The 24,541-nt window shown below is 34.0% G+C and overlaps 1 protein-coding gene across 19 annotated transcripts in view; it reads left to right on the forward strand.

The window, feature by feature from the left end:
- Positions 1–18,432, forward strand: part of LOC144961638 (protein numb-like) — a 75,596-nt gene extending 57,164 nt beyond the window's left edge. For 7 of the 19 annotated variants that reach the window (XM_078894809.1, XM_078894829.1, XM_078894822.1 and 4 more), the window contains exons 6-10: positions 817–957; positions 11,270–11,459; positions 13,491–13,712; positions 14,854–15,072; positions 15,692–18,018. In XM_078894809.1, the coding sequence (XP_078750935.1) occupies positions 817–957; positions 11,270–11,459; positions 13,491–13,712; positions 14,854–15,072; positions 15,692–16,278 (1,359 nt within the window). In that variant the 3' untranslated portion in view covers positions 16,279–18,018. Of the gene's footprint in view, positions 1–816; positions 964–3,090; positions 3,109–11,269; positions 11,460–13,490; positions 13,713–14,853; positions 15,073–15,691 lie in introns of all 19 variants that reach the window. The other 12 variants (XM_078894763.1, XM_078894768.1, XM_078894784.1 and 9 more) reach the window with 7 other exon arrangements.
- Positions 18,433–24,541: the final 6,109 nt, after the last annotated feature.

Below are 24,541 nucleotides of genomic sequence, written 5' to 3' on the forward strand. Positions count from 1 at the left end.
ACTATTACTACTACTACTACTACTACTACTACTACTACTACTACTACTACTACTACTACTACTACTACTACTACTAAAATACTGCTGCTGCTACTGCTCCTGCTGCATTTGTTGTTGTAGTTGTGGTCACCATCGTCATTATTATTATCATCATCACCATCATCATCATCATCATCATCATCATTATCGTCGTCGTCATCATCATCATCATCATCATCATCATCATCATCATCATCAGGCACGCCACCTAAAACCTCTTGTTGAAAAAAAATATGTTCTGGTCCATTAGTTTAGGATTCCTGTGTATATTGGGTTGTTGTTTTTTACAAGAACTTGAAGTGACTTACGTATAAATAAAGCTCCTTGTCCTGTGCCCGTGGGAGGTCTTAACTTTGATTAATCTACTTAGCTGTTAAAATGCTCTCTCCACTCCCCCACAGTGTAATTTGTCATGTTATAAAATGGAGGAATAGAAAAGAAATCTTAGAGGCTGTTGTTTTTCTTCCTCACGTTTGTTATTAGTATTGGTTTTGTTGTTATTGCGGTTATTGTTGTTCTTGATGATGGCGATGACGACGACGACGATGATGATGATAAAGAAAGTTTGAAATTAGAAAAAAAAAATATTATGAGGCTCGACGTCTTTATAGTCGAATCTTCAATAAGTTATTTTCAAGACATAAAAACAAATTTCGCTGTTCCGAGCATTCTCAGTGCATATGTAAAATGATGTTTTAAAACTGCATTCTCACAATTATCTGCTTTGAGTCACTGTTCCATTAATTTGAACTTTATTATTGTTTCTTTGTCTTCCAGAGTATGATTGTTGACCAAACCATAGAGAAAGTATCCTTTTGTGCCCCAGACCGTAACCACGACAAGGGCTTTGCCTACATCTGTCGTGACGGGACCACCAGGCGATGGATGTGCCACGGCTTCCTGGCCGTCAAAGAGTCCGTAAGTGTCAGTATAACCTTTTTATATTACTACCATCACCATCATTATCGTTGTCATCACCATTTATATCGCCTCTTAAAAAACTCACCGGTTACTGGTCATTGTTTGTCGTCCTCGTCATCGTCCAAATCATCGTCGTTGTCGTCGTCACTGTCGTCGCCATCATCGTAACTTGTTCCAATTCTTGGTTTTATTCTTACTGCCGTAGCTGCTGCTGTTTCCCTTTGTCTATCACCACAGAGCTACTAAGATAAAATTTACACCTATGAGATTGTTTTGCTGGAATTACTAATCGTTCGCCTTTGGCTTGGTGGTAATTTCACGCCTTCTTCAAATGTCACCGAAGACTCTAGCTTGAATTAGTCGTTGTATCTCTACATTTAGTTTACTGTGGCGATCAATAATTAGATTACTGTTTTAATATTTAATTCCCCCACTCCCTTCCTTTCTCTCAGCTTCTTATTTATAAGAAAATTGTTCTCCTGATAATAATAATAATAATAAATAATAATAATAATAATAATAATAATAATAATAATAATAATAATAATAATAATAATAATAATAATGAATAATAATAATAATAATAATAATAATAATAATAATAATAATAATAATAATATAATAATAATAATATAATAATAATATAATAATATAATAATAATAATAATAATAATAATAATAATAATAATAATAATAATAATAATAATAATAATAATAATAATAATATAATAATAATAATAATATATAATAATAGTAATAATAATAATAATAATAATAATAATAGTAATATAATAATAATAATAATAATAATAATAATAATATAATATAATAATAATAATAATATAATATAATAATAATAATAATAGTAATAATAAAAATATATCAAAGATCCCTCTCTTAAAATAAGTGTTAGAGATTCCTCCACACATTCTGAAGATTTGAACTTTTAATTATGTGAGGGTTTTTTTTTTTTGTTTGTTTGTTGTTGTTTTGTTTTTTTTAATTTTTTTTTAATAGAGTGTCTGTAATCTGTGCGTTTTTTCTTAGTTCTCTGCTTCCTCATAACAAAGATCACCTGGACGGTGACAGTGCTAGGTCCAAGGACAAAACAGTTTACACTTCGAATGGTCCAGGTCTGAAAACCTAATAACGCAGTTGTGGGCTGGATTTAACTTTGTTTTCGTGGAGATTATTAAGCGTTGATCTCTAAGAGAATTTCCATTACAACAACGATCCCATAACAATTTAGGTTATCAGACCTGCAAATAAGTACACGTCGGTCAAAATGTATATTTAGCTCGCCTCAAAGTATGGACTGACAAGGATGATAACCAGCAATCAAGTAAGTGGAGGACAACGGAACGCCATGCAGAATGGGAATAAGACAGGTGTGAATTGATTGATTAATGTTTTAAATTATCTATCGTTCATAGATTATAATTATGTGCTTTGTCTAAGTTAGATAGGCATAATTCCGCCTTGCTTTAGAGTCTGAAGATCTTTCTTTTTAGTTAAATTAAACCATAACAAACGTATCATAACGAAGGTGTGTTAATCTATGTGTATTAAACTATTGTTCAGAGATTACTTTGAGCTTTGTCTAAGTCTAGATAGACATAATTCCTTGCTTTAGATTCTGAAGATCTCTCTTTTCTGATTAGTAGGTTTAATTAAACCATACAAACTTATCATAATGAAGATGTGTTAATCTATGAGTATTAAAGGTAATGGGCAGGTATTATATATTATACTTTTCACACAATACATACAATTAAATTACTAATGAACACTACCTTTAACCAGTTATCTGCCCTACTATGGAAAGACACGTATTTAAAAATTTGGTCAGAAAACTCGTCTTTCAAATATCGATCGATTTAAATGACCCTCATCGTGGCAAAAAGCTCAAACCCGGGGCTTCATTAAATTCCCAGGTTTGAGAGGTTTTGCCAAGACGAGGGTCATTTAAATCGATCGATATTTGATGGACGAGTTTTCTGTCCAAATTTTTGAATTTTTATCTGTCCAGAGTATGACAGTTAAGTGGCTAATCTACCAAAACAACGCCACCTATGTCCTATACACTATTCGTTTCCATTTATATCCATCCTATCACGCTGCGGCCTCCAGATGTCGGACTCTAGCATGGTTATTATGATTATTTATAATATTATTATCATTATTATCATCATCATCATCATCATCATCATCATCATATTTTCCCCTCCATTATGCTCCTCACATCATATCCATTAATTATCTTAGTCACGTTTGTCTCGAATGCTTTCTCTCCTCTTGATAACCATGTCGTAACAATGACAAAATACCTTTTTATTATTATTATTATTATTATTAATATTATTATTATTATTATTATTATTATTATTATTATTATTATTATTATTATTATTATTATTATTATTATTATTATATTATTATTATGTTATTATTATTATTATTATTATTATTATTATTATTATTATTATTATTATTATTATTATTATTATTATTATTATTATTATTATTAATTTTTTTTATATTTTTTTTATTTATTATTATTTTTTTTAATTATTATTTTTATCATTATTATTATTTGTATTTTACTTCACATTTTGGCAAGAAAATTTTAACTCTGCGAACGGATCGAATGAAATAACCAATAACTCGTGAAAATTTCTTAAACCCGCGACTTCTGTAAAGCAGTCGCGGTTTTAATATTTAAAAAAAAAACACTGGTCGTTTAAATTGATCGAATGAAGTGAAGATTTTATTATTATTTTTTTTATTTTAATTCTAGCCAAAATGTGACAAGAGCGTTTTGTCAGTGTGCGACGTAGTGCCACACCAACATTGACACTCTCACATCTTCCTCGTTACAGTGGAACTCGGGTGGGGGTGGGTTGGGGCAGCGGCATGGTGGAGATCAATTTTATTACATAATATACTACCATACTCTTAACAAAACACAAGATGTATTTTGTCAGTATCAGTAGTATAAATCCTTGTGCCAAATCTTTTATTTATTTATTTATTTATTTATCCATTCATTTATTCATTCATTCCTTTATTTATTTATTTATTTATTTATTCATTCATTTATTTCATTATTCGTTCATTCATTCATTTCTTTATTTTGAGAGGGGATGGGGCATTTGCAAGGATGCTGCTACATATCTTGTTAGTTTGGATGATTGAAAGCATAATATTATTTGATCCAAAGCCGTTGACAATGAGTTCCGCTGTAATACTCTCACTAGGAACACATCATGATATTATGCATTTTAGTTTTTAAGGTATTATGTACATTCGCAATCGTTTACCAACCAACACCTTTCAATTATTAAGTGTGACTTTTTTGTTGGTTTGTCTGTTTGTTTGTTTGATTTTTTTAATTTTTTAAAATGTACGACAATATTATTACCAAATCTTGATAAGATGCGATGCAATTCTTTTTTTTTTAAAAGCAATGATAATATTACAAATTTAGATGTTTTTAAAAAGACAATCGTACTTTCCCGATCACTTATAGATAGTTTTTGTTTGTTTGTTTGTTTGTTTTTTTCTTTATGATGTCTGTGTGTTTGCTGTGTTGTAATGTTCGGTGTGGTGTGTACATTACCAAAGGAAATGTTTCTGTGTTACTCTATGTGTCTCTAGTGTCTATGTTTTCTTGCATCAGTCCGTTCGTGTCTTCATTAAAAAAAAAAACAAAAAAAAAACACACAACCCTTCTTATTATCAGACATAATTTATGTACAATAATCCATTACTCACAACGCATGTGCTTTTTTCTTTTGGTTTCTAACATTTATGTATTATGTCCTCTAACATAGCGGCATGCCTACAGATTGATACCGGAATTGTGAATTCTGAAACTGGCAAATTATGAACACTTCAACTTCAACCCAAACCCTCTTAACGTTAACCAATTGTAATTTGTTTCCACTGAGCTTACTGTTGCAGAAATTAAAAAAAAAAAAAAGGAAAAAAGGAAATAATAAGTTACCTAATATATAATCTTTCCAGACATTCAAGTACATAAGCCTCCACAAACTGAGCTATGAGATTTGACTTGCTCAAGGCCACACTGCGCAGCGGCGGGTGATCGAACTCGGTACCTTCCGGGTACGAAGCAAAGACCGTACCACTGAGCCACGCTGCCCAGTAATTTATTCGTGAACTTGTTTATAAAAACAAAATATGATCAAATTTGGATTCTCTCTTTCTCTTTCTCTCTCTCTCTCTCTCTCTCTCTCTCTCTCTCTCTCTCTCTCTCTCTCTCTCTCTCTCTCTCTCTCTCCCCCCCCCCCCTCCCGCGCCAGCCTTATAAGGCGATGAAAATACAGATAGACGAGTACCATAATAAAACTATATTATAATAATAATAATAATAATAATAATAATAATAATAATAATAATAATAATAATAATAATAATAATAATAATAATAATAATAAATACACATTTATATAGCGCTCATTCTCGTGTAAAACACAAGCTCTGGGCCCTTTACAATATAAATATCAATTTTAAGTGAACAACAATAATAATTCATTGCCAAATCAAGGATTCGTATAGAGTATAGAGGCTTATATATAACATTATCTCTTTCCCTATTACCAATACCCGTAACAGTAATGTATCGTGCAAAAGCTTAGTAGTAGTTAGGACGTATCACTATTCCCATGTGTGTCGTACCACCTGTGACTCGCTCCCTTTCTCTGACACTGAAGAATGGCATCGGCTTTAGGCGATCAACATCGATGAAGGTGTTGACAAGGCAATATTCAATATATAAGAAACAATCTCATCAATGGTTAAGAGAGCCACACGAGACTTTTTATTCAATTCTTAAACAATGTGTTTACGAAAAAAACAAAAAAAACATTCTCTTTAAGAAATGTCACTGAAAATAATCTGACCCAGGCTGAGAAAACTAATTCTCTACTCATTTGTTTTTCCAGTTCCAGAGATTGTGTCTTTGAGACAAACCCTATAGTACCTCTACACTAAAATTCTTACAATCAGAATAAATGCCGGTAGGCTTCTGAAGGACTCGCTTTTTCAATACATTATTATTTCTTTTATGAGTGGTATGGATAAGTAAATGAATAAATAAATAAATAATAAATGATAAATAATATATAATATACTATAATATAATATAATTTAATATAATATAATATAATATAATATAATATAAATAATATAATATAATATAATATAATATAATATAATATAATATCATGAATGAATGAATAATGGATTGAATGAATGAATGAATGAATGAATGAATAAGTATTCGCTGTATTCATCCCCAAGAGGAAAATTGTCGTTAGAGTCAAGGGAAGAGTGGAATAATCCAGGCGTCAGACGCAGTGCAGCGCCGTAATGTTTGCCATTGTGATATGATATGACATAAGCCCTTAACCCCAGTCGGAGCTAAGGCCATAACTGATGCCTCGTCATTTGACTCTTCCTTGGGCCGTCTTCTCCACCTGCTTCTACGTGTAACTACTTCTCCTTGCTTCTTCCACCGTGCTTCTTCGCCAACTATTTCTTGGCCTCCATTGTCTTTTTTTTTCTTTGGGGGATACCATGTCAGAGCCTGTCTTGTGACGTTGCGTGTAGGTGACTGTTGTGATATGACTTGCTCAAAGCCACTCAGCGAGGCGGAGAGTCGGACTCGGTTCCTTTTGAGGAAAAATTAAAAGGCCATACTGTTGTGCCACGCCGCCGCTGGCATATATTATATATTAAGCAGCCACAGATTACATTTTGCAGGGATGACCTTTTTCCGACTAAAGCCGGAAAATCCGGCTTTCTGAAGTCTTCCGGTTGACCTTGGTAGGTATTGGTGAGTTGATTTTTTAAAAAAATGAAAGTATTGGTTGGTTAAAGGCAGCAGTTAAGGGGAAGCTAAGATTGATATATATCCTTTTTTTTATGATTTAAGGGTGATACCAATGATGATGAAGAGAAGCTTCGCACGAAATATGTTCATAATCTTATATAATAATGTGGTCTTCACGAGAAAAGCATTCGGGCTTTTTAGAATTTAGCAAAGGGCATCCCTGGTTTTGAAAGTGACCAGTTGATAATGACAATGTGAAATAATAACGCAAGACATTTCATTTCATTCTTGCACTTCAGCATTGCCACTGATGATCATGTTATCAATCGAACGAACATGATGTTATCACTAATCATAAACGGACCCTGTAATCACCAGGGCATGACATAGTAAACGAATTTTTATACAATTTTCATTATGGTGTGTATCACCATTCAGTCTGGCTCGATAAAAAAAAAAAAAAACAAGTTGTAGTCGATGGATATTTGAAACCAATGTTTTTCTGGTCAAAATGAAAGAAAATGTTTTGTCAGAGGACGGGATTATTTATTGCCGTGGTGAAAAGTAGGACACTGCGGTTATCTCTTTGTACCTATCTAGATCCATGGCCGATTTCATTAACATCAAGGATTCATTCTGAAATGTCTTCTTGTCAAATTAAGAAACATATGTAGTACAAAGAATGTCAAAACTTATCAAAGTGGTTAAAGATCAAGTGAATGAAGAGGCTGACTGTTACTCGACTGCACAAAGATTGGGAAGGGAAGGGGTTGAGATATCTTTGATAACCTGTTATGTGCAACGTTGACAATTTACGATTATTGGTTTGTTTTTGTTTTTGTTTGTTTTGCTTTTTAAAAAATTAAAAACTCATAAATATTTTTATTTTTAGAACCAATAATTTACTGATACGTCTAAGTCCTGGTCCCATAATAATCCGCGTGTGTGTTTTGAACAATATTATAATAACACTCAGGATGCACGATAATTAGACAAAAAGCGCGAGACGTATATATAACAGGAGTCAAAGACAGAATAAAGGAGAAGGTGGTTTGAGGCTGATTAAAGTTAGTTACCGGTAAGTATTGTAAGAGCGGAGTTCATTGTATGCTTTTAGTCAGGTTTTCTAACGTTTTGGAATAAAGCCAGATTTTGTTTTGAAGGACGGCGATTCTATTCTCCCAGCTGACTCCTCGACTGCCACAGAAATGACCCCATTATTTCCATCAACGTGTGAACAATGACACGTGGATTGATTTGCAGGCTACCCAACAACTCCCCTACATAAGTTGACTTGTGTCTCTTCTGTATGCGGGTAATATTAGAACATAGTTCAGTGTCCTTTTTCTATTGTTGCTTACCACATTCCAGTCATGCATGCTTTTTATCTGTAGACTTTAGAAAGAAAAAAATCTTGATTATTATTAATATTCAATATGGAAGTTTACAAAAGGCTTTTATTTAGTATAGAGATGTGTCTGTTCGTATTTATCCTGTAACGACGAGGTTGGATTTCTTTCTAACCATAATTTCTACTACAATATGTATATTATGTAACCATTTCACAAGAGGAGAGCGCTTAAGTTGACGCGACCGACACAAGACTTCAATTGAGTCCGAGTCGTATCAATGTTATTTGTCTCTTTTAAAAAATAAATGAAACAAAATAAACAGACCAAAACAACAACAAAAAAACAACAGAAAAAAAAACAAACAAGCAAAATATCAACGAAAAAAACAGCAACAACAAAAGAAACAACAGGAAAGTAAAATAAAAAACGATAAGAACTGTTGTGGCGAGGGGAAGTTCTATCCTCGTCTCTTTATGATGGCATTAGAGTAATGCTTACGGGCTTAATCGATTACTTGCCCGCTTCCCATCGCCCGCAGAGTGACTTGACATTCTGGTTTTAAACAGGAAACTTTATCAAATCTTTCATTGCGATCGAATTTAGATTGCTATTGAATAATAATAATAATAATAATAATAATAATAATAATAATAATAATAATAATAATAATAGATCTTTATTGTCCATAAATATGGCAATTTGTCATTTAGTTACACTTGTTATAATGTTAAACGATAACTAAGATTGAACAGATATTTCACTCCTACTTATTTTCTCTCTCTCTCTCTCTCTCTCTCTCTCTCTCTCTCTCTCTCTCTCTCTCTCTCTCTCTCTCTCTCTCTCTCTCTCTCTCTCTCTCTCTCTCTCTCTCTCTCTCTCTCTCTCTCTGAGAGACCTTTTACTGACCGGGCCTTTTGACCTTCTCTTCTGTCGGATAATTACAAAACACTTTGTCTTCATTTTGTTCTGATTTTTTTTTTTTTAAGTTACATGTAGGCTGAGATGACCCCTGACCTCTTTAACCAGCTAACTGCCGTACCCTGGAAAACCGTGTATTTAAAAATTTGGCCAGAAAACTTGTCCTTCAAATATCGATCGATTTAAATGACCCTCATCTTGGCAACAACTAACTTGGGTCTTCGCGAATTTATTTATTATTTTATTTGTCTATTCATTTATTTATTTCCTTTTTTAAAAAACGTGTTTTCTATTTTCCGTATGTCACGTTGAAAGACAAAACAAGTGCGTTTTAAACTTAACTTATTATTGTATGTTTGTGGACGCGTCATAATGTGAAAATTAAGTGTATGTGTGTGTGTGTGTGTGTGTGTGTGTGTGTGTGTCTACAAGGGTCAAAGATTCTAAAACTTATCAATTATCTTTCATATTTTAACTTCAAACTCCATTTTTTTCCGTCTATTGTTTTGTCTTGGTGTTCGACTTTATGTGTGTATCACCAAGTGTAACAGTAACACAAATTAGTGATATGCTATAAATCGTGCATGGTGTCTCCCTGGTAGATTATGTAACGTTAGCCACCGTAGATGACGTATAAATAATTGAGTTGATTTCCCTCTCACAATCAAAATTTAAAAAAAAATTCGATTAACGATTGAATCAAAATGAGATTCATTTGGATAAATGCTTTTCTTTCACATTCCAAGATCTCATTTAAAGTGTTTTTGTCTTTTTTTTAAATTTATTTATTTTTTTGATTTTGTTGGACAAATCACGTCATAGTATCACTCGAGCTTAGGTGTGTATATAGCTGAAACGAAATTGACGTCCCTCAACTCTTCGTTATTGTTTTTAGACAGTCATTTTCATGATAAGTTCTCACTAAATTATATCAATCAGACTATAAACATTCAAGAATATTCATAGTTTTGCGTGTTGGTACGTTATATCCGACTGGCGGATGTTGTGAGTGTTTTACCTAAACGCATCGCATCAATGTGATATAGACCCCGATTCAAATCTTAAACTTAAATATGAATCCCCCCCCCCCCCCCCCCCCCCGCCCACAAAACACACACACACACACAACACACACACAAACAACACACTCAAACACCTTCCTCCCTTCCATCCTACCCTCTTAATTGTAGAATGTAGCAAAATGACAAGATTTATGCATTTGATGTTCTTTTATTACTGCACAGTCCATTTATTGCATGCTCATACTCATATACTAGGAAGCTAAGCACTTGTTTGTATTTACCTTTTATTGTCCATTCATTTATTTTTCTCTTTTAATTTTGAAATTGTGAAGACCTTTGATATTTTAGATAAGGTCTAACAAGTAAAAATGCTGCCCCCCGCCCCTCCCCCAAAATTTAAAAAAGATAAAATACTGGGAACAAATTAATGGTAATTAGAAGCACCTAGTGTTTGATTTTATTTGAATCAGATCCTACCGTTTTACTAAGAGAACAATAAAAGTGGTGCAAAGTGAACTTCATAATCATTAAAAGAAATGTACACTGTGTGTGTGTGGGGGGGGGGGGGGGGGGGGGGGGGGGAGAGAAGAAAGGGGATCGAAAAATGGAAACATTTATGTCCTTATCATTCCTGAAAACCGATAAAAGCCTTCCTTTTCTGAATGTTTGTCAGAGCTAAAATAGATATGTTATATATAATCTGGGTAGGTAAATGTGATAAACTGAACTCACTTTTTCTTTCTTTTTGTTTTTGTCCCTCATCTTTTAGTATTTTTTTTTTATTATAAAGAGCTAACACCTTTTACCAAGAGGTCAGTACCCATAACCACGGTGTCACCTAAGTTGCCAAAGTTTACTGCTCTCTTGGTAAAAATGGTAAGATAAGATTAAAATAAAATCCAACCAAGCCGTCAAAGGGTTTTCAAACATTTTTTAAATGGAAAATATCAGTTCCAGATTCTGTCTGTCCATGCTCTGTTCCAATTTTCCTGTGATATTTTGGTTTTCAATTCCTACTTAGAATTCAATGAGAGAAGATGACAATAAAAAGGCACCCTCCAAAAATCTTTATTTCAAGCATACCTTTGATCAATGATATTTATCCATAACCAAAAACAGTAGTGCTAATTTTTATCTTCTTTTATATTTATTTTTATAAATAGGGCGAGAGACTGAGCCACGCAGTAGGATGTGCCTTTGCTATTTGCTTGGAGAAGAAACAAAAAAGAGACAAGGAGACAGGAGTCACTGTCACCTTCAATTCATCTCGTACCAGTTTTGAACGCACCGGTTCTTTCAGACAGACGACCCTAACAGAAAAATTGGCAGATCCTCAAAGTGCTATAGTAGCAGGTATGCTGGTTATTTGATTAAAAGGGTAACCACTAGTGCGGAGCGGTCCTTGGCAAGCTTAAGGACCACGGTCCTACGGTCCTTGGGAAATGAAGACCGCAAGGACCGGTCTCTAGGACCGGTCTCTAGACCGGTCCGTTCATTCTTGAACCGTTAAAGACCGCTACACGATGAAAACCGTGGCCTACAGGAGTAAAACACACGGAGTAGTCACACTCATTTCAAATTGTAACCTAATTAGAGAAGAGGGGTGATGCCTTCTTTATTTGCTCACCGTACTTCATTGTTACTTCGATAATTTAATAAAATTTGAAATTTGTCCCCATTAACGGAGATAATGGCATCGCCCAAGGCGTTGATCGAGTTGTTCGTGGCGTTGATACACACACGCAACTCCTACCCCCCCTCCCCCCCCCCCCCCCACACACACACATTAGAGGGCAGCGAGCATTGAAGAGTAAGAGAGAGACGTGAAGTTATAATAAGAGGGGGTGGATGAGGTGATAAGAGGGGTCGATGGTGACTTTTCGCCAGATCTAACAAACTCAGCTACCCATTCATTGCTGAGTAGACAGGGATTCAGAAAAAAATCGACTGCACCCGGGATCGATCTCTGGCCCTTTGCGTATAAAGAGAGTGCTCTATCAACTGAGCTATCGGGGTCCCCAAATATTCTATTGGACCTTTTAAAAATACAGACGTTATAACTGGTTTTTTTTGGACGGAAGAAACTAATGAAACTCATATTACTTGATTAGTTAAAACACCAAACGAAATTTTAATATTATTGTATTATTTTAAATGACAACAATGCGATAGAAAGGAGTGGCGACAAGAGATGGACAAAAGAAAACAAAAAATCAGACTTGCAACTCGCTAGGTTTGACACACACACACACACACACACACACACACACACACATCTTTAGTAGTCACATACATTTCAAACAATAACCCATTAGAGAAGAGGGGTCATGCCTTCATCATAGATCATTGTCATTGCGATCATTATGGTGTAGTAAATTTTGAAATTTACCCCGTATAATGGAATCGTCCAAGGCGTGCGCCTCCTGTTCCCCCCATCTCACACACGAAAGGGCGGTTTGCGGAGTGGAGGGAGGTGGTCGTCTGCCTCTATGGTCGTCTGTGTCGTTTAGTGTATGGCAAAGGGGGGTGGGTGCGATTAATTAAGTGGGATGGGTGGTGATTGGTGGAAGATAGGCAAAGGACCGAGGCAACGAATCGCTGGGGAAGTAGTATGGCGCGAGACCGTTGAAAGGTGATAAGAAGTGAGGACCGCCGGCGGTCTTCCTCTTTGGGACTGGACCACGGTTCACAGCTAAAAGACCGTGGGACCGGTCCTCGGTCCGGTCCTCAGCGCGGCACTAGTAACCACCCCAATTCAAAATGGCAAAATATTGCTTTTTGAAATTTCATTTTCACAGGGAAACCTTTACATGAAATTAAATAAAGATTACCTCCAAACTATCAACGTTTTAAACCTGAGACTAAATCAAAAATAAATTCCCTTCATTCATGGTGAATAGTATCAATAAAAAAAATTACCTTGATAACTCCTTGAATTTCAAAATGGAATTGCTGTTGGAACCCTGTTCATCCTATAGGGGAAATTTGTCTTTAGGATCTATTCCAAGGGAAGACTGGAATAACCCAGGCATCAGCCGCAATTCAGCACCACAAACTGAGCTAGACCGAGGGTCAAGGCCACACAGTGCAACGGGTATTCTAACTTGGTCCCTTTTGGGTAGGATGCGAAGACTGTACTGCTGAGCCACATATATAAAGTCTTTCACATTCTGATACTCGTTAATTTTAATGCATAACTTGTCAAATGATAATGTAATAAATAAATATAATAAATGATATAGAAATACATTTGATTTGCTTGGCAAATAGGTGCACTAGTGTAATATGATCGAACAACTTTAAATGTTTTGTACTAGGATTTTGTTTGCTATACAATTACATCTCAAAATATTAACAAAAGATTTTTTATATATTATCTGGTAGAACCAGTCCCAGTCCGATCTGCCACCAATCCTTTTGCTGTACAGCGACCTCATGCATCAGCCAATCTTTTAGAGAGACAAGGCTCATTCCGAGGATTTGGGAAGCTGCAAGAGACTTCATCCCCCTTCAAGCATACCCTGTCCTTACGTCTTAATGAGTTGCCGTCCACGTTGCAGAGACAAAATGCTGTCTTAGAATCTCCAACACAAAATGGAAATGGAGGTGTGTTATGGAACATTTTTACAGGGGGTGGTGTTGATATTATTAGATTTTTAAGAATAATGTTTCAGTTTTTTGGGGTTTTTTTCTCTCTTTTAATAGCCTGTTCACAGTTAGAGCACCATAACCAACCTTGTTTGCTTCTCCTTCTCCACCTCCTTCTTCTCCCCCTCCTCCTCTTTTCTCTTATTGTTATTGCTCTTGATATTTACCATTATTATCGTCATCATCATCATCATCATCATCATCATCATCATCATCATCATCATCATCATCATCATCATCATCATCATCATTATTATTATTATTATTATTATTATTATTATTATTATTATTATTATTATTATTATTATTATCATCATCATTATTATTTTATAACGGGTCAGTCCTTATCTCTTTTTACTTTAAAGTTTTCTAAATTGAATGAAATAAATCACCATCCTTTGTGCTTGGAAAGGTTAAAGTTAAAGTGGTTCAGCTTGGAAAACGTAGGACTGACACATAAATAAATAGGGTTAGCTTTTTTTTTTTAGTCCAGCTCATATTTTACTTTTGAAACCCCCTGTCTACCTATCATTGAATGGGTTGATTATGGATTCAGTTTCGAAAAGTATACTTCTTGAAAGATTTCATAATTTAACCCTAAATCTAGGGTTAGTAAGAAACAGTATTTATGATACTAAAATCAGGATAAACTCCAGCCTCTATAGCTTTAAGGCTTCAGATAGAAAGGGATTTTCACTTCTTCAAATCATTTGAATTAACTGCATGAACCCACTGTAAAAATTATGTTTGGCATAATTTGAAAGAAAAAGCAAACCAAACTATTGTTAACATATAAATAAAATGTTTAAATAAATGTTTGTTTTAATAATATTTTAAAAATTCCCAACACTCAATGATTGACAGAAAGACAGATAAATTGAAAGTTAGAGAGACAGACAAGTTAGATCAGATTTAGTTAGAGAGGGAGAGAGGCGAGGGAGGAGGTAGAGAGAGAGAGGGGAGAAAGGAAGGGAGGGAAGAGAGAGTGAGAGAGAGAGAGTATGGATGGGTAGGTAATTGGACAGACACACGAATAGGTGAACAATGGAAGAGAGAGGTTCACTAAGTTTTATTTCGGTTTTAAAATACTATATTTCAGCTATAGGCGGGGCCATACCAGAGGCGTCCCAAGAGCAAGAAGACTCGATAGCCAAGATGTGCCAACAGCTAACACAAGGGTTGACAGCTTTGACTACAGATGACCGGGCCACTTCAAACCACCAGTCTCGAGGTCTGCCACACCAGGCCTCCCTCCCTACTTCCTACCCACAGCACCAACCAGCCCTTTTACGTCAGCATACCTCACCTGCCTCACAAAGTGAGTTCTATAGAAATTACCAAGGATTGACTTTTCCATTCTTTTTTTAGAACTAAAAGAAACAGGGATTAAAAAGAAAAACACTAGTATTAGTGTATGTGAGAGAGAAGTGTGTTTGTGTGAGTGAGTGAGAGAGAGAGGGGTGTGTGTTGTTTTTTTTTTTTTTTTTGTTTGGGGGGGGGGGGGGGGGGGGGGGGGTGCTTGAAGGGAAGAGTTTGTTAGAAATAATGTATGATCATTTTTGCCATCTTGTATACCATTTTTTATGATTTACTCTTGTGCTTTAATCCATGATATATCTGATCAACCGATCATGTCCACCCATCCCTTCTCTTCTCATTCTGACCCCTTCTTAAAATTATTTTAAAAAGATAAAAAACAGAGGAAAAATCCACTTAGTTTTCCTTGCCCTCTTCTAAAAGTAAAAAAAAATAAAAATCTTAGACAATTATTTGTATATTTGAAGATTTATTCCTGGGCGTTTATGATCATTAACTAAACATCTGAAGATATTTGATATCCATGATGATATTAAGATTATACTTAATCAACCCACTAATGCATAGACATTACAAAAAATTGAGCTGATCGTTGATTTGTAATTCTTTCTCATTCCCAGCTTTGCAACCATCAACTGTCCACCAGCCAGTGACCAATCCATGGGCCAACAACGCCTCTGTCAACCAGGCACACAAAATGTGGGGTGGTGGAACTCATGCACAAAGCACCACTTCTGCAACTGGCTCCAATCCTTTTGACGGCACAACATTGCAACAAAAGACCAACACTGTTGTTTCTTCCTCCGTTTCTATGTCTACCACCTTTGCAAATGGCTCTCAACAGCAACAATTACCATCTTTACGACCTCTTCCTCAACAACAGTTCCAGCAGCAGCAACACTTTGCTCACAGCGGACGCAGCCATTCCATAGATACAGGAGACATGTCCAACCTCCATTGGCAGCAGCAACAGCAACAGCCCCATAAATCAATAACAACAACAACAGCACATCAAACACATAATGGAGCAGCCTCATTGGGCTCCAACCCATGGCCCACCACCACTCCGCCATCCTCATCCATGTCCTCAGGGCCAGGTGTGGATCCTTTTGACGTAGCTTGGGCTGCCAAGTCTGTCGGGGCCCAAAATAATAATCCCAACCCCTTTGGCTCTAAATCAGTTCAACAGTTCGAAGTCAAATTGTAATGGGCCAAATGTTTGTTTTTTTAATGGAAAAGGAAGCAACCGATAAATAAGAATCTGCTTGACTTGATCCATTTGTTGAAAGGAGGAGGCATTGTTAAGCTGGCCAGATTATCAAACAGGTTTAAAGACTTCTGTGGTGATAGTTTAAATTCAGTTTCAAACCTCCCCAAACATTTGAGTTAAGCAAGTTCCAAAATGATTCAATGGATTACAACAAAAGTTTGAAAATGTACTCAGCACATTATCATAGTGATTGCAAGCTCTTGCCTGTTAGTTCAACTGTGTTTCTGCTTTTATTTTTTTTTATTCTTCATTAAAGTTTGTTACATATATCTAACCAGAAGTGCATCAAAAACTGTACCAGAAATTTGCAACCCATATTTCAGTCGGAAGTATAATGGATGTCTATCTTTTTTCATTTGAGATGAGTACTACAACTACAATATTCTTGTTTTAAGTCTCTCTGCAATGCAATAATTTCTTTGAATGGATGTATATGATGATTGCCGTGTGTGCTTTCATTCACTTCATTATGATGAGAGTTGCATTGCTTGTGATCTATGTAACAGCTTGTGAATTTGTTGAGGAGATATGGTTGTGTTTGTGTGAGGACTACGTATAGTTGCAAGGAATGAAATTTATATAGAGTTTGCTGTATTTATTTGGTCATCATTGTTTTAGATTGTGATTTATGAGTGATGCCAAGATTGTGAATTATTATGATTTATACCAGGGACTAAGAAAGACTTCCACGTGTCAATTATTACAAGTTTGCACAATTTTCACCTTTATTTGGATTTCAGAATTAACTATCGAATAATTTTTAACTTTTATTTGTTATTTTTTTCCCCATCAATAATATTTTTGTACAAAAATGAAATCGTGTTATTTTTTTTTATTGTTTTGTTTTTTTTTTGTTTTTTTTTTTATAATGGTTTGTTACTCTTTGCCATTCTTTATGTTGCTTTATAAATTTCAAACTTTAATTTACTTCCCTGTTATCATCACAATAATTTTTAAAATATTATTTTTTTGTCATTTTTATTTTGTTGGCATAATTATTATTTTCAAATTATCCGAAAAAATGATGAAATGTTTTGTTTTTTTTTAAATTGACATTTAATTTAAATGGTGGACAGGTCGCTATTTTTATGGCTCTTTTGGGATTGCTGTTATTGAGGTAGAAGATTAGCAAATGATAATACTCTTTATCCCAAGAAATTTTCTTTTCTTTATAGGTAGTTTTAGACATGATTTGAGAAAGCAATGATGAAATTTAAGATTTAAGTCCAGGATATGGAATCAAGCATCAGCATTGACCTTAAATCAAACTGTAGACTGTCAAACAGCGGAGAATTCCAACATGTGCAGATACTTCTACTGACCAGGCATTTAACTAAAGCACAATAAAATATAGGAAAACAAATGTGCGTGATGTGTATTGTCTATGAATGGTTTTACTTATAACAGGTAACAACAACTGTGTTTGTCAAATTGATGTTTTATTTTTTTATTGTTTTTAAAATAAGCTATAAATGGTATTAATTGATGAATTAGAAAGGCTGCCTTTCAAGATACATTTACCTCAAGTTTTTTATGGAAGATAGCAAACACCTTGAGGTTGTGGACTTATTAATTTTTTTTTCAAATGCAGACTTTTTTCTTTTTAAAGATTTGCAGAATATTCTAATTGGTGATAAATTTGGCTTTGTAAAATTATTAGATTAAAAAAAAAAAAAAGGATTCCAAACAAATAAACATGCCCATTAACACTGCCTTATACATTGAAAAATTTTGGCCAGAATACTCCGCCTTCAAAAAACGACCAATTAAAATGACCCTCATCTTGTCAAAAACTCTCATACCTGGGACTTTGAGGAGGGAAGTTTGTAATTTTTGCCGACCAAACAAATCTCAGGCGGTTTTTTTCCTCCCCAGATTCAGGTTTTGGTAACCGTATATTTATAGGTATCTTGAAAATAATGACAAACAGATATTTGGTTTACCTTGGAAAGAATCTTGTTAATTCCATTGCCTAGGCATTCCATGAAGGAATATAAATAAGTAATCCATTAACATGTGATGCCAATAGGAATCACCCATTATTGTCTAAAATTTTTAAGCGCCATAAGAATTCTTTTTTAAAGAAAAAAAGGAGACAACAAAACAAAACCAGACAAATATTTTTTAAGAAAGGGAATGTTTTCAGAAAATAATTATATGTAGACATCATTGATTGGCCTTCGTACTTAGTTTCACCATTTGTGTTTAGTTCCCATTCCCTGGTGATAAATTTAAAGCTTCCATCCACCACCCATTATAACATAGTTTTAGGGTTAAATCCTTTTGTTTGTTATATTTTGATTTTATGTCAAACGAGATTTAAAACCTATTACCACTTTGTAAATTATAAGCCATTTTTTTGTTGTTGGTAAGGTTATAGAACCATCCTCAACATCCTCTTTCAGTTTCCTCACATCCTACTCACCGACATTCGGAGCTGAGTCAAATGTTACCTCTGCTATATTTGTAAAAGCTATTTTGTTAATTAAGATGTTTATTTTTAATAGATCATTTGTACAAATTGTTTTCATGCATTTATAGTGAACGAAAAATATGTTTTTGGCACCTCATGATTGTTTTAATAATTTTTGAAAATACTACTGCTTTCTCCTCTTGTCTCATTTCAGAACTGTTCTGAAAGTAAAATTTGTAATTTATGAATGTAGTTTATTCTTTCAAGTATCTATTCAGAGTTAGTTTCATAATAAAAATATTGTTTGAAAGGCAGCTTTCTTGAAATACTTAACAAGAAATGAAGTAAGTAGAAAAGTGCCAGAAGACAATAGAGAATATAAAATTTGCAGCGATGGGGTCTTGAACCTACAACCCTACTGTTACAACTCCGCTTGGCCACGAGAGGGTAGTTCTACAATCGACGCCATCCATCACTCAAATACTTACATCTGACAAGTTGGTTCACTGACAAGTTGATTCACTGACAGATGGAGCAAGATTTTTTGTTGTTTACTTTAAAATTATTTATCTGAAGAGCACCAGAATGTCCAATTTCTTTCTTTCTTTCTTTCTTTCTTTTAGTGGGAGGGGGTGGTAATAGAAATATAAAATTTAGATGAGATTTATGTGTAGGAAAATATTCTTTTGGAACTATCCATTTTTACTTTGAGACACATTTTGTTTCAAACACTCAATAGTACCGTATAAATGAAAATAGGTTCAGAATAATGCTGCCTAAGATTGATTGCTACCCAAACCGAAAATTTCTGTTTAGATATACATATTATTATGAAAAGACCAAGCCATTCACTTTTTTTGAAATGCAAAGATTAAAACAAGACCTCAAATGTCCATCCAAAGCGTTGTTGACAAAAACCAGCTTTACAGTGTTTCCAATGCTTTGAAGCAACTTTCTTATGATGTGGATTTTTCTCTATCTCATAATTGGTGTTTGATTTCTCTTTATATATTTATTACGGAGTTGTAATGAATTCCATTTTGTTCCTATTTCAGTGATTAAACACTTATTTAATTAGGGTTTTAGAAAAAATTAATTCTTTTTATTTTTACATATTCATGGTCTTTTGTTTTATGTTCCATTCTTCATCAATTTTGTTTTTTATCTTCATTACTTTTTCTTTAATTTGTTTTTTTTTTTTTTTTTTGGGGGGGGGTATCTTCTTTGTATCAACTTTTCTTTATTTAGTTATCCTTTCTTTCCCTTCTTATGTGTATTTATGAGTGAGGGTGAGTATTTATATGGATAGGTGTCTCAGAATATCATTACAGAAGTTAAGCATACAAATCTGATATACTCAGTCCATATTGAAGTCATAACAACTTTGCGGTATTATCAATTAATTCACTCCTTGTAAGTAGAAAACATTCATCGAGGTTGAACTACAAAAAGAAGACGATGATGCTTAAATTTATTGAATTTTCTTTAATTTTATTCTTTACATTATATTCAATTTCAATGCACTAAGAATTCATATATTTTTTTTACTCATTGATTTGTATTAATTTTTCAACTTTTTTTTTTTTCCAAATAAGTGAAACTGATTTTAATTTCCAAAGAGAGGTACGAAATATGTCTTTTTATGCCTTGCCTTTTATTTTACATTGAATTCAGGTTGTGTTTTATAAATATAGATGTATATGTTTTATTTTTATTAGAAGCTGAAAGTTTATTTTGGTTGTGTCTTTATGTTTATGGTTTTCTTTCATATTTGATGCGGGCATTAACTGTTATTAAGATATAATATTTCCCCACGAACAATTTTTAAAGTATAAAACTGAAATTGGATTGGGCTTTTTGACCTCCTATGGTGACTGGAGAGTTCATTATTGTTGTCTTCTGATTTCCTTTTCCATGCTGGCTGCGTTGTGTCCTTTCTTGGAATCTGGGTGGGGTTCCTGACCTCCCATCATAGTGGGCAGGGAGGCACTTACTGTGTCTTCTATCCCCCTTTATCTTCTTTCCAACATGCTTTTTGTCTTTGTCTTGGGGTGAAATTACTTGGTTTTGTCCTGGCACTGGCCAGATACCCTAGCTGGGAGGGAAACAGTCAAATATATAGTTAGTTTTGGGAGATGACATTTTTTCCCTTGTAAATCATCTCTCTGTTATGTACTGTAATGTTTTAATTACATATTATATATGATTTGTAAGCATTTGAGTGTATTTCTCGTAGTGGGGACCTTTGCTTGTGTCTGAGTGAGACATTTAGTTATCTCAAACTAAGTACACTGATAGTGTGCTCTTGGAATCTACATCTGTTTCCGATTTTAACCAATTCCCCGTTCTCTTACTTTTTCTTGGCGGGTGGTTGGATGGGAGCATCACCCTTGAATCATATACCTATGATGTTCGCATGGGTGTACGATCCGATAGTGATGTCGTTTCTTCTTCTCTTTACTAGCCTATCCTGCTTCTTTGGTTTGTGATTGTATTTTTGACAGGGGATATTTTTTTTTCTGTAAATCTTCTGCCTGTTTGTTCTTGGTTATTTATAATTTAGCTTATGATATCTTTAGGTTATGATTTTGGTTTACATTTGTACTATTTTTGTTAGATTGCTTGTTTTTTTGTTTCAGCGGTCTCTCATATAACCTCAATTGTGTTGGAAGAGACCTAAAGCAACAAACAAACAAACAAAAAACTTTTTCTTGTGTGCTTTCAATTTTAAGATGTACAATATAACTTTTATCTTTCCCATTTTCTTCCTTTTTACTGGTGCTGAAATGACCTAAATGTGTCGCAACTGCCGTAAAACCCTTAAAAACAAACAAACAAATCATATTTATTGCAACAGAAACTGACGTAAAACTCAAGTTTCAAGGACCTCATAGCTCTCAGTAGTGTAAATTACAAAATAAATGAATAATCTCTCTTCAATTGAAAAATAATTTGAACTAAATTTTTTTGAGTTGTTTTTTCCGTTTTTTTTTGTTTTTTCTTTGACGGGGAGGATTATTGGGAAATGGGGTAAGGATTTCCAACAACCGTGATGATCCTTATATTATTGAAAGTGATTATGAAACATTCAAGAAATTTGTATTGTCATACGTAACAATTTTATCTTCTTTAACTTCCTGAAAGATCATTTCATTGATATTTTGCAATATCTCAGTAGTTTGTGAGCTAAAGCTTATATGCATCATCATTTATTTCTTTTTGTGAATTACAAAATAGATGCTGCGTATTCAATCTGTGAAATTACAAACATTTAAAATTCTATTATATTACTATTACTTTAATCATTTTACTGTGAATTAAGATACACTAATGCTATTTATGTACTTTACATGCTTATAATAATATTGTCTTCAGTTACCTCGGGTTTGTATAGCCCTGCTTGATTCACCCTACACCTCATCACATTCAGTATGAATTTCCTATCTCATATACTGTCAAAATTAACCATTGAATGTGTACCTCCAGGTGAGGTTCTAGTAATGTGAGTGTACCGTTGAACGGTCTCAAACTAGACATACAGCTACTTCTGTTTTATTCCTGCTGAAAAAGACACTTTTCTGCAGAGCTTGGAAATTCATGTCAGGGTCTTTGAACGTTCGTCTCCTGGGGCATTCTATCCCATTGTATTATTTCCTTATAGCTTTGTGTCCTTGTTCTAATATGAATCTTTTGATTTCATTCCTACTTTTCCCCAACATTATTTTATGTGCCCTATTGACCTCTTACACATTATTGAATATTGGGAAAAACGACTGGTATAAGCCATTATTGTATTTCTTATTGAGCCAAGCACAGCGTTTTACGATACTTGATCAAAAACAACCTTACACTTTACTATGCACGTTTAATGTAACCAACACAATGTCAGAGAAATAAGAGTTGAGAAAAGTTGGTATGGGATTTCCAGCTGTGTCAAAAATTTTCTTGATATTTTATCAGTGTCATGCTGAAAAGAGTTCTAAGTTGATGTTGATTTGATTCGACAAAGAAATATACATTCTCTACCAGTTATTCGTAGATTAAGCATTTTTATATTTTTTCCGTTTTATGTAAACATGAACCTTAATCAATTTGTGGGGGTGAAATTTTGAGATTATGAGCGTTACATTCAGGATACTTTCATCTTGTCTATTAACAAGTAGAGAAACTCTATAAATATCTTATTTTAATTGTAATTTATGGACAAAACATTGCTGCCTCTCATGACTTTGAAATTGAAGTTAGGTTTTTTTGTTTTTTTTTTGTGTTATTTTTTGTTTGTTTGTTGCTTTTTCTTGTCTTTCCTCTGTTGTCCCTTCCATGTAGCTTTGGGACTTGTTTTCTCTCTCTCTCTCTCTCTCTCTCTCTCTCTCTCTCTCTCTCTCTCTCTCTCTCTCTCTCTCTCTCTCTCTCTCTCTCTCTTTCATTCATTCATTCATGAGACCTTGGATCTTTAGCTGAGAGTTGGACAGTAGCATGAAGGATTTCATTTTAGGGGATGAAATTGTTTTTGTTTTGAATCATCTCAATATGCTATTATTATTAGTTCTTGAAAAGCATACTGTAATTATGTAAGGGTCTTGTTTCGTTGTTTTTGTCTTGAAAGGGCTTCAAAACGAACTGATTGCACTTGGGATTTACTTCCAAGTCTTATATTTAGTTTATTGGGGGGGGGGGGGGTACTTGTAAGAGCAAATCTGACACTTACACTTACTAAACAAACATTACATTGAAAAATTCTTTCATTCATATTCCTTGGCACCAAAATGACTTATGCTATGAGAGCCTTGACCGTCATCAAACAAATAAAACATCATCCCTTTTCCTCAGCCAGCATGCAAAGTTGATATCGTGATATCGTTTTGGTTTGAGTTGTATAAATATTATTGTCATTTGAAACTAAATTTTACACTTTTACTCTTTGGGATTTTTGCTTTTTTTTTTTTTTTTTTTGGGGGGGGGGGGGGGGGGGGGGTGGTGATTTTTTGGGGTTTTTAATATTTTTTTTTTTTCTGGAATACCACGTATAATTTTCACCACTCAATTTGGTTTCTGATTGTGTTGTGATTTGTATACAAATGAATAAGCCGGTTGTGACATTCAGAGTGGTTAAGGATGGAAAGGAATCAACAGGTGACAAGTGTAACCAGATACTTATTTATGGTTGACCTTGAATATCATCTACAAAATACTTAGTATTAAGAATTCTTCATTTCTCTTTTTTACCAGGGTATCCGGTGTATGTGTGTGTGTGTGAGAGTGTGTGCGTGTGACTATTGTGTTACTGCGCATCCATATTTTACCACTGATTAGGATAGGGTTAATATATTCAGGTTCATTGTTATTGTTATTAACCATTTATCAGTGATAATAAATCTGCTGAATATGAATCAATGTGTTAATTTGGTGGCAAAAGATAAGGGTTAAGTATTATTTTTTATTTTTTTTTGTTATAATGATTTTTTTTTTCATTTGTTTGTTTTTAATTTTCAGAGCTGTTCATTCGTTTTCATTTCCCCTATTTTTTATCATTTTATTTTTTATCATTTTATTTTTTTTATAACATTAAAAATTATATGAATAATACTTATAGTTTGTTTTTTTCAACAATGCTTTTTAAAACCCCACAGTTGCCAAGTATAATTGCGGTGTATGAGGTTTTGACGACTGAACCTCCTCTCCTCCCCCCTTGCTCCAAAGTGTGGACTGCTAATTATTTTAGTTTTAAGTTGTCACGTTGTGACGTGAAAATTGAAATGAGTCACTTTTGACATGACCCAAAAGCAT

The sequence above is a fragment of the Berghia stephanieae genome, chromosome 1, assembly GCF_034508935.2.
Source record: "Berghia stephanieae isolate SIO BIC M18660-M18661 chromosome 1, UCSD_Bste_1.3, whole genome shotgun sequence".
Lineage (NCBI taxonomy): Eukaryota > Metazoa > Mollusca > Gastropoda > Nudibranchia > Aeolidiidae > Berghia > Berghia stephanieae.